Source organism: Bolinopsis microptera, chromosome 6, assembly GCF_026151205.1.
Source record: "Bolinopsis microptera isolate Bmic1 chromosome 6, MBARI_Bmic_1.0, whole genome shotgun sequence".
Taxonomy (NCBI): Eukaryota; Metazoa; Ctenophora; class Tentaculata; order Lobata; family Bolinopsidae; genus Bolinopsis; species Bolinopsis microptera.
In genome coordinates this window covers 6,237,242-6,255,127 of record NC_087077.1, presented here as the reverse complement: position 1 = coordinate 6,255,127, position 17,886 = coordinate 6,237,242, and the positions used below count along the sequence as shown (strand labels likewise).

The 17,886-nt window shown below is 38.9% G+C and overlaps 4 protein-coding genes across 4 annotated transcripts in view; 2 read left to right on the top strand and 2 right to left on the bottom strand.

Moving 5' to 3' along the window:
• The window catches only part of LOC134816726 (arginine and glutamate-rich protein 1-A-like), a 1,122,901-nt gene that overhangs the window by 1,079,355 nt on the left and 25,660 nt on the right, over positions 1-17,886 (top strand). The window lies entirely within an intron of this gene.
• Positions 10,434-17,813, bottom strand: LOC134816724 (protein disulfide-isomerase 2-like). The gene is made up of 9 exons (XM_063825704.1): positions 16,489-17,813; positions 15,892-16,089; positions 15,116-15,249; positions 14,805-14,942; positions 13,045-13,155; positions 12,491-12,718; positions 11,629-11,902; positions 11,182-11,309; positions 10,434-10,993 (listed from the first exon to the last, which is right to left on the bottom strand). The coding sequence occupies exons 1-9, from the start codon at positions 16,628-16,630 to the stop codon at positions 10,871-10,873; spliced, it is 1,476 nt and encodes a 491-aa protein (XP_063681774.1). The 5' UTR covers positions 16,631-17,813; the 3' UTR covers positions 10,434-10,870.
• Positions 14,707-17,886, top strand: part of LOC134816721 (26S proteasome non-ATPase regulatory subunit 2-like) — a 68,055-nt gene continuing 64,875 nt past the window's right edge. The window contains exon 1 of the mRNA XM_063825694.1: positions 14,707-14,736. The gene's annotated coding sequence lies outside the window, so the exon portion shown is untranslated. The remainder of the gene's footprint in view (positions 14,737-17,886) is intronic.
• Positions 16,794-17,782, bottom strand: LOC134816729 (transmembrane emp24 domain-containing protein 3-like). Its single transcript, XM_063825710.1, has one exon. It carries the CDS (start codon positions 17,780-17,782, stop codon positions 17,144-17,146), a length of 639 nt encoding a protein of 212 aa, XP_063681780.1. The 3' UTR covers positions 16,794-17,143.

The following is a 17,886-nucleotide window of genomic DNA, read 5'->3' as shown; positions in this document are numbered from 1 at the left end:
AACCGTACAGCACTTATTGTTTTGTTAATAGTACAGTACAGCATTAACCGTACAGCACTAATTCTTTTGTTAATAGTACAGTACAGCATTACCGTACAGCACTAATTGTTTTGTTAATAGTACAGTACAGCATTAACCGTACAGCACTTATTGTTTTGTTAATAGTACAGTACAGCATTAACCGTACAGCACTAATTGTTTTTCTAATAGTACAGTACAGCATTAACCGTACAGCACTAATTGTTTTGTTAATAGTACAGTATAGCATTAACCGTACAGCACTAATTGTTTTGCTAATAGTACAGTACAGCATTAACCGTACAGCACTTATTGTTTTGCTAATAGTACAGTACAGCATTAACCGTACAGCACTAATTGTTTTGTTAATAATACAGTACAGCATTAACCATACAGCATTATTTGTTTTGTTAATAGTACAGTACAGTATTAACCGTACAGCACTAATTGTTTTGTTAATAGTACAGTACAGCATTAACCGTGCAGCACTAATTGTTTTGTTAATAGTACAGTACAGCATTAACCGTGCAGCACTAATTGTTTTGCTGATTGTACAGCACAGCATTAACCGTACAGCACTTATTGTTTTGTTAATAGTACAGTACAGCATTAACCGTACAGCACTAATTGTTTTGTTAATAGTACAGTACAGCATTAACCGTACAGCACTAATTGTTTTGCTAATAGTACAGTACAGCATTAACTGTACAGCACTAATTGTTTTGCTAATAGTACAGTACAGCATTAGCCATTAACCGTACGGCACTAATTGTTTTGCTGATAGTACAGTACATCATTAACAGCATTAACCGTACAGCACTAATTGTTTTGCTAATAGTACAGTACAGCATTAACCGTACAGCACTAATTGTTTTGTTAATAATACAGTACAGCATTAACCGTACAGCATTATTTGTTTTGTTAATAGTACAGTACAGTATTAACCGTACAGCACTAATTGTTTTGTTAATAGTACAGTACAGCATTAACCGTGCAGCACTAATTGTTTTGTTAATAGTACAGTACAGCATTAACCGTGCAGCACTAATTGTTTTGCTGATTGTACAGTACAGCATTAACCGTACAGCACTTATTGTTTTGTTAATAGTACAGTACAGCATTAACCGTACAGCACTAATTGTTTTGTTAATAGTACAGTACAGCATTAACCGTACAGCACTAATTGTTTTGCTAATAGTACAGTACAGCATTAACCGTACAGCACTTATTGTTTTGCTAATAGTACAGTACAGCATTAGCCATTAACCGTACGGCACTAATTGTTTTGCTGATAGTACAGTACATCATTAACAGCATTAACCGTACAGCACTAATTGTTTTGCTAATAGTACAGTACAGCATTAACCGTACAGCACTAATTGTTTTGTTAATAATACAGTACAGCATTAACCGTACAGCATTATTTGTTTTGTTAATAGTACAGTACAGTATTAACCGTACAGCACTAATTGTTTTGTTAATAGTACAGTACAGCATTAACCGTGCAGCACTAATTGTTTTGTTAATAGTACAGTACAGCATTAACCGTGCAGCACTAATTGTTTTGCTGATTGTACAGTACAGCATTAACCGTACAGCACTTATTGTTTTGTTATAGTACAGTACAGCATTAACCGTACAGCACTAATTGTTTTGTTAATAGTACAGTACAGCATTAACCGTACAGCACTAATTGTTTTGCTAATAGTACAGTACAGCATTAACCGTACAGCACTAATTGTTTTGCTGATAGTACAGTACAGCATTAACCGTACAGCACTAATTGTTTTGTTGATAGTACAGTACAGCATTAACCGTACAGCACTAATTGTTTTCCTAATAGTACAGTACAGCATTATATTACAGGTGGCATAGTATCTACAGCAGGAGATATGGCTAAGTACATGATAGGTACACTTGACGCAGTTAATGGTAAAAAAGGGGCTGTGCTCAACTCGTAAGTAGTTTCAAACACGATGTTAGGTATATTAATTTGTTTATTGTGTTTCAGTGAGGTGATGATAATAGTGTGGATGTGTTTCAGTTAGGTGATGATAATAGTATTGATGTGTTTCAGTGAGGTGATGATAATAGTGTGGATGTGTTTCAGTTAGGTGATAATAATAGTGTGGATGTGTTTCAGTGAGGTGATGATAATAGTGTGGATGTGTTTCAGTTAGGTGATGATAATAGTGTGGATGTGTTTCAGTGAGGTGATGATAATAGTATGGATGTGTTTCAGTGAGGTGATGATAATAGTGTGGATGTGTTTCAGTTAGGTGATAATAATAGTGTGGATGTGTTTCAGTGAGGTGATGATAATAGTGTGGATGTGTTTCAGCTAGGTGATGATAATTGTATGGATGTGTTTCAGTGAGGTGATGATAATAGTGTGGATGTGTTTCAGTTACGTGATGATAATAGTGTGGATGTGTTTCAGTGAGGTGATGATAATAGTGTGGATGTGTTTCAGTGAGGTGATGATAATAGTGTGGATGTGTTTCAGGGAGGTGATGATAATAGTGTGGATGTGTTTCAGTGAGGTGATGATAATAGTGTGGATGTGTTTCAGTGAGGTGATGATAATAGTGTGGATGTGTTTCAGTGAGGTTTTGAGGCAGATAACCTCACCTAAAACATGGATGACTGGATTCGACACACTCATCCAAAGACCAGTATTCCCCGTCACTTTTAAAGACAGTGTGTACGGATACGGTCACATGCTGGGCACCTACCGAGGTATTCTCCGTTACCATGGTACCGAGGTATTACCAATTACCATACATACGCTCAATCCTAATATTGGATAGAAAATCTTATTCGCACTCAGATGTTGGGTCTCACTAATGTATAATAGCATTTTCACGATACCGAGGCAAGGGGGGCTTATATTTATACATTACGGGGGGGGGGGGGGGGGGGGGGGGGTGGGGGGGAGGCTTATAATTAGTGTTTATATTTGCTCACTCGTCCAGTAATGGTCAAGCACTTTCCTAAAATTCTTAAGATTTCGCAACGAATTTTCACACTGCATACATTGTTGATATTCCTTATTATCCCACTTCCAGATGCCATCATAAACGTGTTAAAATTAGAAACAAGCCATGTTCCTTGCAAAGGGGGTCGAAAACATTAAAATTGCAGTTATCGCCCTTTTATTTATATCTTCATTTAAGCACTCGTCGTTTTCTGATCATAATTTGATCCGTCCAATAAAGGGCTGTTAAACTTAAATGATATTTGTCAGGGTACGAATACTTACACCACGCGGGGGCCACGTACGGACACTTCAGCTACATCACCATGATACCCTGTCTTAACATGGGGGTGTTCTCCGTAATTAGTGGAGATGACTACCAGTATAAAGACGTCAAGAACATGCAGATGCTCATGCAACTGTTAGTAGTGTGATGATACTAGCTGTCTTTTAAAACTCTAACTAAGCAATATATTTTAAGAAAAGTAGGTTATAGGTTCAAACCTTTCTATAGATTAGTATGGGATAGAGAGTGAGAATACCCACATTTCACCGGATAGATACAGTGTATATTATAATGTGAACTAGTGCACTAATACGCGTGTGTCGATGTAACTGTTTGAGCACGTGCTATATGACTGTGCACGTGCTATATGTCTGTGCACGTGTCAAATGTCCGCTCTCTATCCCGGATGCGCCGTGTCTATTTATAATATTCCCACTCCTAGGTACATGTTGGATATAATGATGGGAGTTCAGGACCCGTGGGTAGACAGAGACGGAGTGTGCTCCTTCCCTGACAAGTGGATCAAGAACACCAGTTCCACCAAATACTCCACCCCTAACAAATACTCCACCCCTAACAGGAGTTTTAGTAACACACTGGAACAAAACTACATGTCCTCAAATACTGGGCAGACAGGAAATGATAATATTGTGACTAACGCGACCCTCTATGTTGGAAACTATAGTAATCCTGTATTTCCTCTTATGACGCTCAAGTTAGAGGATTCCCTCCTCAAAGTAAGAGTACCGGCTACACCTGCTGATGAGTTTAATTAGCCGAGCCAGTCGGCTAGATGTTTCGGTACAATTTAAACGATAAACTTCCAGACCTGTGGTCCGTATCTATACTAATAATCCCAATAATCAATAAATTTCTTGATTAAACCGTTAGAAAATTACCCACACACACACACACACACCATTATCCATTATCCATTATCCATCTGCCAAAAGAATTTGGGAAAATTTGAATCGATCCTCCGATTAGCAATTTCAAATTTCACACCAGTTTTGGAATCTGCATTTTGTTTTGAGTCTAAAGTTTAGTTTTTTTTTCTGCCCATTACTGCCGATGGCGTTAATGAAAACAAACATCACGTATTGATTTTATGACAGGTTAGACGCAACCAAATCTTTGAAGAGGGCTAGATCTATACAAGAAACTTCACTCTAGAATCTGTGAATGTTTCAGTTTGTGATGGGGGAGTCTAACGGTACAATAGCACAAAAAGAGGAGGGAAGATTTGAAATTACTCTGAACAGGCCAACAGATGCTCATAACCTCCGGGACACTGATAAGGATAAGGCTTATCTCCACTTCACCATCACTTCAGAAGGATCTAGTCATCAGGTATCGTTTATTCTTGAATGTTTTAAACATATGGAGCCTTATTCCTCAAACTAGTAAACATAAACAGTTTTATGAGTCTTGTTATCATAGTATACTGCTACTACTACTGTATACTACTACATAGTATAAGTTACAAGTTATAAACTGCTGAATAGTATAAGTACAGACCAAGACCATATTATGTTGGAAAAGTTCCCCATATTCTATTATTTTTATTCTATTACAGGTCCAAGGATTAGAGTTTGAGTACATTGAACGGTACAAGTTCGAGAAAAATAGCATTTTACCGTGTTTCTTATCCACATTTCTTCTGTTGGGAGCAATTTTATGCAACGAGTTCAGAATCGATATTTTATGAGACTGTAACAGAGTTCTAAACATACACAGGAAGCTGAGACAGTTATCAAGTTATAAACATACACAGGAAGCTGAGACAGTTATCAAGTTATAAACATACCTGTTGAACAGATTTTTTTCATTGTACATTTTATTGCTTAAATGTTTAAACGTTTAAATTTTTGTCGAAGTTAGGGAGCATTCACATTTGGTAATAACACTTCTCTCGTCGTTATAGCACCACTAAACGTAGAATCAGTGCGCACTCCAACGTGAGCCAGCGTGAGCAAAGACTATGTGCATGGTGCCAAACAAGTCTGGGCCTCGAGACCATCGAAGACAAGTCACATGTTCTTTATGTAAGTGACTTGTACTCAAAACAGAGGTCGAAATAAGTAAAAACTCTTTCTCAAATGCCACTTATTGAAATGAGCACTGTAATCACCGACTCCAGCAATATCGATGAAACAAATCTCAAATACCATCTTATAGAAATTTTGTCTTCTTACTCAACTGTAAATCCTCAAAATCGCCAGAGCCTTCATATTCACTGCCACCGCTCACTCAATATTCAACCAAACACCCCAAAGTATATTCAATTTCAAGAAAGGCGTTCCTATGCTGCCAATTGTGTGTGCACTTATTTCCTTCGCTGCTCCAAAGATCGGAATAGCTTCACCGAAGATTTACTGGGCGGCGCTCAGCCTGTCATTCCGCCGAATCTCTATTCGGCGGAATATACTACCGTCTCTGAAAAAATGAGGTGTTCAGCATGTTCAGAGAAAACAATATAGGTGTTTTGATATTGAATGGGCGTGGTCTAAAATATTCGAATTTTCAAATTTTGACGACGGAATCCTCGAACCAGTAGTAAGTACAGTATGCCATCTGCAAAGCAACAGCTCTCAAATATAAAACACGGCGGAGCTATTAAGGCCAACGTACGCCCACTGACTTTTGGCCCACCCTGTATGTTTATGAACATAATAGCCTGGGGTCCCCAGGTTACCGAAAATATGCGTCAACGTAATTCAAATACACGAATCTTAAACAATTTTACTATCAATTTGGTGAGAACTTCGCGAATTATTCATAATTAAGGTCTTAAGGCTAACCCTGGCCCTGATTTCAAACAAAGCCGAGAATGTTTTTAATAATTTATTTACCTACCCAATTCTGTAAACAATTATGACGGTTCACGATAGTGGACCTATAATTTAATTTTAATCCTGTGTAATCCTTTGTATCCTGTGTAATCCCCCTGTAATACATTAGTATTATTTTAGTGAAACAAGTATTCAATATATAATGAATTACCCGGTGAAGCTTAAGTTCCGCTAACAAAAGGCATCTCTATCTCTATCTCTATCTCTATCTCTATCTTTATCTCTATCTCTATCTCTATCTCTATCTCTATCTCTATCTCTATCTCTATCTCTTTTAATATTTACCTTTCATTCTAGCTATAGAATATTGAACATTTGCAGTTTTTGTTACGTGTTGATAATTTAGCTCTCTTATCTCTATTTTATCGCTACATTACAACTGCCATTGTGCTGGTACTGTGTTTTTATTTTATATAAGTACAAGTACACGATGAAGGTCAAAGCAACATCTTTAAAGATTGCGTCCGATTACTTTCGCTACATTAACTGAAGACGCATGCAGACTATAACGGTGGATATCGGTCAACTCCGCTAATGCTATAACGAACTGCGACAACAAGTCAGTCATGATGATATATCACTCTACAGCTCGACTGTCACGTTCACGTGACTGTACTCATTCACAACCCGTTCTCCTAGCTGTTCTGAAGACTTTTCGAAACCCTAACCCACTAATTTGATCCCAACCCTAACCCTAACCCAATCTTTAACAAAAACATCATGCTGAAACCCTAACACCCTAACGAGAAATAAGACAACTTCCTTATACGGTCATATCACGTGATCGAGACAGGTTTTCGCCAATAATCTCGTCAGGGGGAGCATTTTAACCCTATGTCATGGGGGGTGATTCCGGAATCACCGTCCAAAATACATCGATTTGAAGTTGTTACAACCGTCGGGGCCACTTTTAGAACAATCTCGAAGATCGACTGTAAGTGATTTTAGCACGCTCGACAAGTCTGAGTGAAGGGAGTATTAGTTAAACTTTTGTATAATGCATATCAGACTACCAGTGTTCATATAAATACGTTTCTGGATATCAAGAAAGATATGGAGGAGTTGAAGAGTCATCTTATCCGACCGCAAAGTACTGTTATCAAGCTGCGGGCTGAACTTCTGGAAATTAAATCGAAGCAGTTGGAATCAGTGCACTCCACCGTCAAGACCGCCGTTCCGACACTGTCCAAGCTAGAATGAAGACGTAGAGTCAAGCTGTGTCTAAAACTGCACCTGTGCTTACAGAAGAAAGTTTGAAAAAGGTTACCGGTTATACAGAATGCTGTATCGGAAGAGGACCGCAGTAGGAATGTGCTCATTTTTGGTTTGAAGGAACTGATGAAGAGAAATTGTTCAATTCTTTGCAGCTCGGCGAAGCCCAGTAGCGCATTTCGCCGATCTAACGTGGTATCTTGCCGATCTAACGTGCAGTTGCGAGAAGCATTATTGGATGCGCGGCGCGGCCCAGTAACACATCGCGCTACGAAGAAACTTTGCGATAAAGTCGACGTGATTTTTCATTTTAATTTTATTACGTTGTGACCCCCATTGTAGTTTCACCATAGACGTTTTTACGATACAGGGAGAGCCGCGCATTCGTGCACGGCGGGTCATACAATGCGCGTTGCAACGTATGACAAATTTTTCAGCAGATTGGAGAAGCCATCCGCGTTGGGAGTAAATCATGAAATCAGCCGACAAAACGAAACCAGTCAAAGTTTTGCTAGTTAATATTTCGTTGTAGGTTTATAACCTACCAGGACGCGCGTCCGATTTGGACTAGTCGACGGTCCAATTTATGGAACAGATATTTGACGAGTATCACCCGTTAAATATTTCGCTATTGGTAATTTTAGGGGGTGCACGATAAAAATAAACTTTCTCGGATTTTCCAACTTTTTGTAACATTGTTTTCTAAAGACTGTGAGAATTTTCACAGTACCAAATTTGTCATATCTTTTTGAATTGTTGGTTTATAACCTACCAGGACGCGCGCCGAGTATCACCCGTTAACTTTTTGAAATGATCAGTGAGTTTCGCCTATGTGGGGACCCCAGCTATTATTAAAAATCGCATAATTTGACAAAATTCGTTGATTTTTGTTGTATTATTTTGTGTTATCTTTATGGTTCTTTGAATGAAATCATTCTGAAAATTTGTGAAGACCTTCCAATAGGGCTTCAACAACTATACGAAAAATTTGGTGGATATCAGAATTGACATAGTGATGAAGATGGGGCAAAATACGTTGCTTTTACATTTTAGCTGTAACATAATGTTTGATGGTTGGATATGCTTTAAATTTGTGGTGGACATTTTCCTTGTAAGTCTATCAGTAAGCTAATCAATTTTTGTTAAAATTGGATCAAGGGTTGACGGATGTTACTCGTCTTAATTGACGATGTCAATTCATGGCAGCTCGGCGCGGCACAGTAGCGCATCGCGCTACAATTACTCGTCTAAATTTCTTCGAAGTAGTATAGCGCGCGCCGCTTTCTTCTCGAATGTTCTTCTCGAAATGTTTGCCTGATGGCAAGTGCTACGAAGTAGCGCGCGCCGGACCAGACCATTAACAATGGTTAAGATCAAGGGAAGCTAGTGATACAAGTCTCTTTTCCTTACAATTTTGTTCTGTAAGTGGTAAGGTGACAAGGGAAAATACTTCAATTTGAATAAACCGTTAAGAATTGTAATTACAATATCTCAGTGTTCCTTACTGGGCCGCGCTCAGCCTGTCATTCCGCCAAATCTTTATTCGTTAATGAACATAATAGCCTGGGGTCCTCAGGTAAAGTGTTGACCATTGTTAATGGTCTGGCCCGGCGCGCGCTACTTCGTAGCACTTGCCATCGAGAAGAACGCAGCGCGCGCTACTTCGAATAAATTTAGACGAGTAACATCCGTCAAGTAAAGTGTTCCTCAAATACTATGTCAATAATTCGAATATCCTATTTATTTAACTGTAAACTTTAACTGCAACTTCCGTTGTACTCAAACTTACCTGGGGACCTCAGGCTATCATGTTCATAAACATAGAATAGAGATTAGGCGGAATGACAGGCTGAGCGCGGCCCAGTAAACTCAAACCAAAAAGGGTACTGCCATCCAACAGGCCCACTTTTAAATATCCCCAGATAGTATAAAGAATCTCCCTCTCGTTCTAGCAATCTCTTAAAAATTCCCAAACTATCCTCCTTGTAACCAAAACAATGGTGTTAAAATGCACCCTCTGATAATCAAAACAGAAATGTTAAAATGAACTCTCTGCTCCCCAAAACTCTCTGCTCTAAACAATTCCTAAACTATCCTCTTTGTAACCAGAACAGATGTGCTAAAATGCACCCTCTGATAATCAAAACAGAGATGTTAAAATAAACTCTCTGCTCCCCAAAACAGAGGTGTTAAACTGAACTCTTTGCGCTACCCTGCATGCTGTACTAAATGTCGTACACTAATAAATGCCCTAAAATACTGTTTAATGTCTAGTACTAAAACTGCTAAAACGAGTATATTACACTAAGTTACCCAATATGAATTAGTTTGAAGAATTTTGTGCTGGCCGAAATTAGCGTTAAAAACCATTTCACAGTCGGCACGCGCCGCGCATCGAATAATTCTTCTCGCAAGCACATTCAGTAGATCGGCAAAATGCACCACTGGGGATGATGATTAATTAGTAATTACTCTACACTCGAATGTCACGTGACTTTATCAATCCGTTTTCTAGCTGGTCCTGAACGACTATTCGAAACCATAACCCCTTACCTGAGGACCCCAGGCTATTATGTTCATTAACATAATAATGATTTGGCGGAATGACAGGCTGAGCGCGGCCCAGTAACATAACCCCCTAATCTGATCCCAACCTTAACCTGGTATCACGTCGTGACACCAACGGTAGTTTCACTACGATACAGGGGGAGCCGCGGGTCATATGGGGGTGATTTTTAGAACAATCTCGAAGATCGACTGTAGTCGTAGAGTGATTTTAAGCACGTTCGTTTTTTGTGGCAAATAGAGGTTGAAACCACCAACCTAAAGTCAGAGCCTCCTACAAAAATATTGAAATTTAAACATTTTAGGGGCCAAATGCTATCATATGTCGTGCGTGTTTCCAAATATGGGCATATGGCGCACTTTTTGTCCAAACTGGATGCAAATTCGTAGGAGTTCACAAACAGGCTATCTTCCCGATTTGAGGGCGGGGATATACTTTAATATGGTTGCTCCCCCCCCCCCTTTCTATTCCTGCCCTATCTATTTAAGCTTCGATCTCAAAATTTTAACAAAGAAAACAAGCTTATCTCACATAAAAATGAAATCCACATAATAAATAACTTCACATCAAAAACTTACCCAACGACTGATCTTTAAACTTGAATTGTTAAGATAAGGAATTTATATAACGTAAAATATAGGGATTAAAAAGTATATTTATTCAGTATAAATGATATAAGCTTAAAGGGGCCCGCCCAAATAAAAAAGACCGTTATTTTTTTGTCGAACAACTTTTTGGGGGTTTCGATTTGAAAGTTTTAACAATGCACAACATCTTTACATAGTGTAGCATCGAACAAAATGATCTTTCTCAACAGGTAAAATCGCACTGATTTAAGAATTGGCTTCAAATCTCATCTTGAAATGGTGTCATAAGAATATAAACCCTAACTTAAATACTTATAATATATTATGACTGAAACATACGTGGGAGAACTCAATATAAGGGGATATCAAAATTTATAATTCGTCGTGATCGGCGTCATCTTCGTCAGCCTTATCGTCTTCAGCTTCGGCGTCGTGGTCTCCATCAAGGAAAGCAACGAAATCCTCGAGAGTCCGTCCACCACTGTAGTCAACTACCTGTTATAAATCAAAATGATCAGAATTGAAGTTATCCACATTCCATAGGCAACCCCTACTTGAAAAATTGGTTAAGTTTATCGATTAAGTAATCAAGAGAGTTAAAGCTTGTATTGACGGACATTTGATTAGACCAAATCCTTTTTTTTAGGTTTCTGAATTTGTTATAACAAATTCCAATAATTTACCTTCTTGCCAGACTCTTTAGGGAAGAATTTGAGAGTAGGGAAACCCTTGACGGTTACATCAGCTACTTCGTTAGCTGTAGAGTCCATCTTAGCAATGACAATACTTTCGTGATCCTTATACTTCTCACCTGCAAGATAAAATTGGTTAATACAGATGGAAAACGAGTTAACTAATTAGTTAAGTAAAAGTTTGAAAAACTGTAACTGTAAAAACTGTATTTTCCCCGACGCGAGGGTCAGAGGGTGCAGAGTCTTAATTTTCTGAAATTAAAAAAGTATGTGAAACAGACTTAAGCCATGGTAATAAGTCCGATCACAGTTACACTTACATCTTGCTATCCCTCCATGGCTCTACTATTACACACGGAAAAGGATATTAAGAAAGAGAAAAAGAAAAGAAAAGAGGGAAAAAAAGGAGCTAAAGGTAAATAAAGAGAAAATAAATACCTAGCTCATCCCAGATGGGAGTAAGTTGTTTGCAGTGTCCACACCATGGGGCATAGAACTCAACCAGCACATCTTTGGTCTCATCGAAAGCAACAGCTTCAAAGTTCTTTCCAACGAGAACCTTGACTGGCAGAGCATCCCAATCTTCAGGGATCTCCTCTGAGTTGAGATGTTTCTTGAGATTGCCTGACAGGTAATCGGAAGCGAATTTAGCGAGGTTCTCCTCTGTGAGGTCGGTGAAGTCGGGAGCGTACTTGTCAACTCCTTCTCCAAGCTGAAATTAAAACTGTTAAGTACTAATTTACGTGCGAAGGAAAATGGAAATGTAACGGTGGAAGTTAAATCATAACCCGTCGAGGCTTCCCTTTGCGATGTAATCTCGGAAATCTGGTTTCCAGGATAGCACCTGCCTTCAGAGGTACGATGACTCGGACCGAAAATTATCTAAGGCAAACAAATTTCTAAGTTATCCTGGAAACCACCTTTCTCTATGTTTGGTACCTTAACTGGCTCTCGCTCACTTGCCTTGGGGCTTGTCAACAAGTGTTAGAGAGTCGAACGCGCCCCAAGGACTACATAGTTTCAGATTCTAGTCAATGCAACATTCATTACCCGAAGTATGTCTCCTACTTGTACTAGATGCTACTTCAGGTAGCAGTCTCATAACAATTGCCACGTAAGACTGGCTGTTTCTGTGCGCGGCTTTCCGCGCGCACTACTAATGTTGGAAATATGAAGTTTATACTCCATAAGTTAGAATCGTTGCTAGTTCCGCTAGATGCAAACCAGGACATACGTAAATTAGTTATCACTGGTTTTATAATTGATCTTGTAAAATGTGGTACGTGAAAAAATTGCGAACCTGGATAATCCTGGTAACTTGTCCGTCCTCTTTCTTAATTCCAAAGAACTCTAGAATCCTTCCATTATCTGCCTTGCCAGAGTTAACATACACATGAACTAGTTTGCCAGCAGATCCTTTGCTCACTTTGCGGAATACAGCCATCAAGTCTGCATGAGCCTCGTGTTCATTATCTCCGAAAATAAGGAAGTGAGACTTGATATCTCCTCCGAAAATCATGGGAGCGGTCTGAAGAAGATATAATCGTTAGCAAATATTTGTATTAATAATAATATACAGATCAAGAATCTTCACAGTCATGACATAATGTATGCATTATTAGCATGAAACGAAACACTGCAAATTTGAAATGACATACAATTCCACTCTAGGAATAGGATGCAAGAATATACACTTAAACTTTCAACTCAGAGTAATCACTGGTACATCTTAAAAATGTACCAGGCGCTGTGTAATTATAGGCACCAGTCTGTAGTTCTACACTAGTAACCTAGCAACTACACTAGTAACCTAGCAACTACACTAGTAACCTAGCAACTACACTAGTAACTTACCTCGTCACTGAACTCGACGACAGAAGGCAGCCTGTTAGCACTGATGAATGTTCCGAGGGATTCAGCGGTCTTATCTCCTTCCAAAACTACACGTGCTTCCTCATCGGCGAACTGGGGACGGTATTGTTAGCTCATATATATAGTGTTATATATATAGATAGTGTTACTCAAGTAGACAACCTAGTATTACAACACATCTGCGCTATTAGCAACAACAAATTCACTGTCTCGTATATTCTCCAAGCTTGAATAGTGGACTCCTTTTTAGTCTCCGTGAATTCCTTGAAAATATCACGACTTTTACACCCGTTTAACTTTAAGTGTTACCCATTCCTCAACGAAGCTCATTTCGTTCAGATAATACAGAAAATCGACTACAAGATAGATCGTATTGCTTTAAAGACTGTCTTAAAAAGAGCACAAATGCCGAAAACTTCGTACAGAAAATAGCTTTTTTCTCCTTCAGAATCCATCTGTACTATATTTTGGGAGAGTATAACCGTCGTTTTAGCCTTTGCGGATCATATATATCATATATCTCGAACGAATTGCTTATAAAATTAGAACTTGTATTTATAGAAAAAGGAGGTATTTGGTAGCATTTCATTGTAGATATTTCCCTTCTATATATATGAGTAAAATAAATTATTATCTCTTGAGTATTTCAAGCTAAGTGGCCTAGTGGTTAGAGCTTCCGCCTTCTGTGAAGAAGGTCCAGGGTTGGAATCTCAGTGTCACATAGTCTAGGGAGTAGCTGAGGATTGGATCTATGCGATCTCCTCGGTCGACTCAGCCGAATGATAGGAAACTTGAGGGTTAAATGAGGAGGGTACCCCTTCAGAACATATACATTGTAGTGTACTTTAAAAAAGGGCGGTCGGACTATTCGATGACCCTGTAGAAGAATCTACGAACTTTCCAAATTAAAATTTTTAAAAGTACACTACAATGTATACGTATGTTCTGAAGGGGTATTCTTTCAGGCACCCCCTTCATTTAACCCTCAATCAAGTTTCCTATCATTCGGCTGTGAAGATTTCCGCCAGAAATTCTCAAAGCAAATCGCTCCACTTCTCGGACATTGGACCTAGGAAGGTTCCATACTAAAGTACATGAACGAAGAATAAAGATTCCCTAAAGCATCCCCTAAACGAACTCCTAATTATCGTAATGTTGCCTAATATAGTTATTATAGCTTCCTGTTCTGACCATATCAATTAACAGGTGTTTTATTTTGACTGTGTATTTATACTTTTTATATTGAGCCGCGCCGGACATTACAATTGTAATTATACTTTGAATTGTTCAACCCTGTTTAATCCTATAATAGTGTATTATGTATACTGTTGCTACTCAAGTTTTCATAAGGACCGTAGGGAATAAGTTATCGGGTTTGGATATAATATGAGGTGGCCAAACGTGGCTACGGTGTGGACAGAAGTCTGCTCCTTTGTAATATAGACCACGCCCTTGCTGTGGAGGCGTATATTTTGCTCAGCCAGTCATGTATTAATAAATTAATATATAGCGTTTAATACAGTGTTCAGTAAAGAGTACACTAGTCGCTACACTAGTCACTATAGATAATAATTAATTATACTCATATTAGTTTAAAACACCGTGCTTTCTGTCTCTCGGCATTCTCCAAGATACTAATTACAACACTACAAATCTATTACATTTATTGAGGACGTTACAGAAGGAATTAAGTTAATGTAGGTTTAAAAAATCAATATCATTATTTTGACTTGAAAACTCACGTCTCTGACAGCGACAATACCACCATCTTCAAGTCCGAACTCCTTCATCAAATCATCGTTATCAGTAACCATGAATACAACACCGTCAGTATCTGAAGCTGTAGCGGTATAGACGGCTCCTGCCTCGCTGGCTCGGTCCTGAAAGGGGTAGGAGTTAAGAAGGTTGAAGGAGATATGCCTTAAAAAGTTTTTTCGATTTTGAAAATCTTGGACCTCAAAAAAACCTATTGGTTTACAGCGCCCCTGTATTGGTAAGTGTAATCAAATTACAGGGGCTGTAGTATCTTTACAAATGAGTAGCTGCTGCGTACCTTGAAAGCTCCAACAACGGCAAAGTGGGCGGAAGCAACCTCAGCATCAACCTCATCTTTTGTGCTCACAACCTTGCAAGGATCACCGGTCTTTTTCTTCAACCAGGACACTATGTCGGGAGATTTGCGTCCACCTGAGAGAGTATGTATCTATAGTTGTAGAATAGCGTTATATATGTAGATATATTATATATAGACATATACCATAGTCCATATCAATTGCAGCTGCAGGATAATTTTGAATCGTTACATGATCGGTGGATAGAAATCAATTGGGGGATAATTTCAAAACGGAGATGTACAATTAGTAGGAGATATTGTGAGGTATAAGCGACAAAACAAAGAGTTTCAATAAATTTGGTGTAAAGTAAACCTGAGCATATTTCAAGAACAGAGGCAAATATTAAAATTATGCAAATATTATGTGCATAACGACTAACGAGGAATAAAGTATCAGGTCTTGACTCTTGGGCGTGGCCAGTATTTTTCAAAAGTTTAGGTTTTGCTTTTTTGAGTTTAAGTTTAGGCTTTACAGTAATATCTCAGCAATGCGAGGTAAGATTTTTATGCAGGCCCCCTCTCCCCGACCTCTATCAGTATAGCCCATTTTGGGCAAATTCCCAGCAAGCAACGTTAATCGGTAAATGGAGTTGAGTGTTGACAATAGAACAACAAATTCCAAACTCAGCATTCTAACTAATTAAAGCCGGACAGATCTTAAAATATGTTATCGATGTTTGTAGATAAATAATTGAAATTTTATGTTATTAGCTAACCGTTATATTCCTTCTCTTTGCCGTTGACGAAGAATTTGAGAGTAGGATAACCTTTGACTCCGAACCTTCCACCAATGCTCTTGTGCTCTGTAGCGTCACATTTACCCAATTTGACAGCTGAACCCTCGTCAGCAAGGATTTTGGCAGCGGCGGCGTATTCGGGAGCCAGGGCTTTACAGTGGCCACACCATGGAGCATCTGAATATCAGAGAGGGAGTTAGAGGAAGTTAGAGAGGGAGTTATAGAGGGGGAGTTAGAGGGGGATCGGGAGTTAGAGAGAGAGTTAGAGGAAGTTAGAGAGGGAGTTATAGAGGGAGTTAGAGGAAGTCAGAGGAAGTTAGAGATAAGTTAGAGAGGAAGTTAGAGAGAAGTTAGAGAGGAAGATAGAGAATAGAGAGGGAGTTAGAGAGGAAGTTAGAGAGGGAGTTAGAGGGAGTTAGAGAGGGAAGGAATGTTGTAAACTAATTACAACATTACAAATCTACTATATTCATTGAGGATGTTACGAAAGGAATTTATTTATCCAAGGAGTCCTAACTCTCCTCGCGTTTTAAGATTGCGCTTCCTTGTCTCATGTATGAATAACCGAATACTCACAGAACTCCACGAGGATGTGTTCGTTGGTTGAGATGGCCTCGTCAAAGTTCTCCTCGGTCAGTACGATAACTCCCTCCTCCTCAGTAATCTCGCACTGAGCCAGTGCTACCAGACACACGACCACTGCTGCTACAAACTTCATCCTACTGCTGTGAGCGTATATCGTTAGGGGAGATGTAAAGGGAACAAAGAAAATGTTCGACTGATGGTTACCCTAGCAGGGGTACTTTGGAAGCATGCTCTTACTGGTTAGATGGACTATATGCTAATTTTTCATCGTTAGATCAAATAAGGATACACGGGGAGCATTAAGTGTAATTTAATGTTTTAAACTTTAATAGTCAGGTACACAATAAAATTACGAAACTGATTATTCGCGTGTAGTGTACACTCTGCTACTAGAATAGTGTTATAATATTTCAAACTCTCAGCTCGGGAAACAATGTGAGCTCCCACCATCAAATATACACAAAATAAAAATGTGAGTTAATTAAATTATTATTTTTTTCTCAGCCAGAGCAGAATGAAATAAGAGCAAATGAATCGAAAAATATTACTATAAGCTGTACGAAAGGTAAACAAATAAATGATTTAGACAAACTAATACTAAATATTCATGACAAATTAACGTGTCTCATGATCATGTTACTAGAAATCAGATTCCAACTTTACCACCCCTTGCGACTGGCTTGTCAAATAGTTTACGAAGCATGTATACTTGGCCGAATGCCACAATCACGATTAGAACAGTTTGCCCGACAGACCAATTTTGAACTCGCTCACACAAATACTCTGCTATCTCCCTTCCTATTCGCTCTTTTAGTCTGTGGTGATTTTGATAATCCACCACAAGACGGAGTGACTCGTGAATGGTGTAAGCGGAAGACTCAAGCTGGGTCAGCGCTGTGGCGTGAGCCCCCTCTCCGGACTCATCATCAGCACCAATATCCGTAGATTCGTCACCCAGATCCAGGTCAAAGTAAACAGTCTTATGGGCGAAGGTAGAGAACTCGTTACTGAAACAGAATGTATACTCTCCAGCTTCCACCGTTTTATGATGAAATGTGTCGTACTGCTTGCGCTGTTCCTTGTACAAGGTCTTGCTGTTGGGGGACATCATGTTGCAGTCAATGTCAAAGTGACCTCCAGAAATTACCTGATATTCAAGGGAAAACTTCTTGTCTTTAGGGATGATCTCGTGGAAGCATTGAACTTCATGTTCTTGAAGTGTAAATGTCATTTCTATGGAGAGACTCGCCTGAAGGATGGCGGCTAGGACAATCAACTGTAGCATCCTTCCTGTTAGAAATCTCAGTCACATACCTGGTACGATATCATATGAGGTAAGTAACAAACAATACCGTAACATATGGAATAGTTCATCTTTTTTTTAACGGA

Bases quoted from the DNA above. Each gene is read 5' to 3' on its own strand.
- LOC134816724 (XM_063825704.1), bottom strand. From the start codon at position 16,630: ATGAAGTTTGTAGCAGCAGTGGTCGTGTGTCTGGTAGCACTGGCTCAG. The intron at 11,903-12,490 runs GTTCGCAATTTT...TTTTAATTTCAG, and splicing joins AAGTTACCAGGATTATCCAG to CTTGGAGAAGGAGTTGACAA. The intron at 10,994-11,181 runs GTAAATTATTGG...GATTTATAACAG, and splicing joins CTAAAGAGTCTGGCAAGAAG to GTAGTTGACTACAGTGGTGG.
- LOC134816729 (XM_063825710.1), bottom strand. From the start codon at position 17,782: ATGCTACAGTTGATTGTCCTAGCCGCCATCCTTCAGGCGAGTCTCTCC.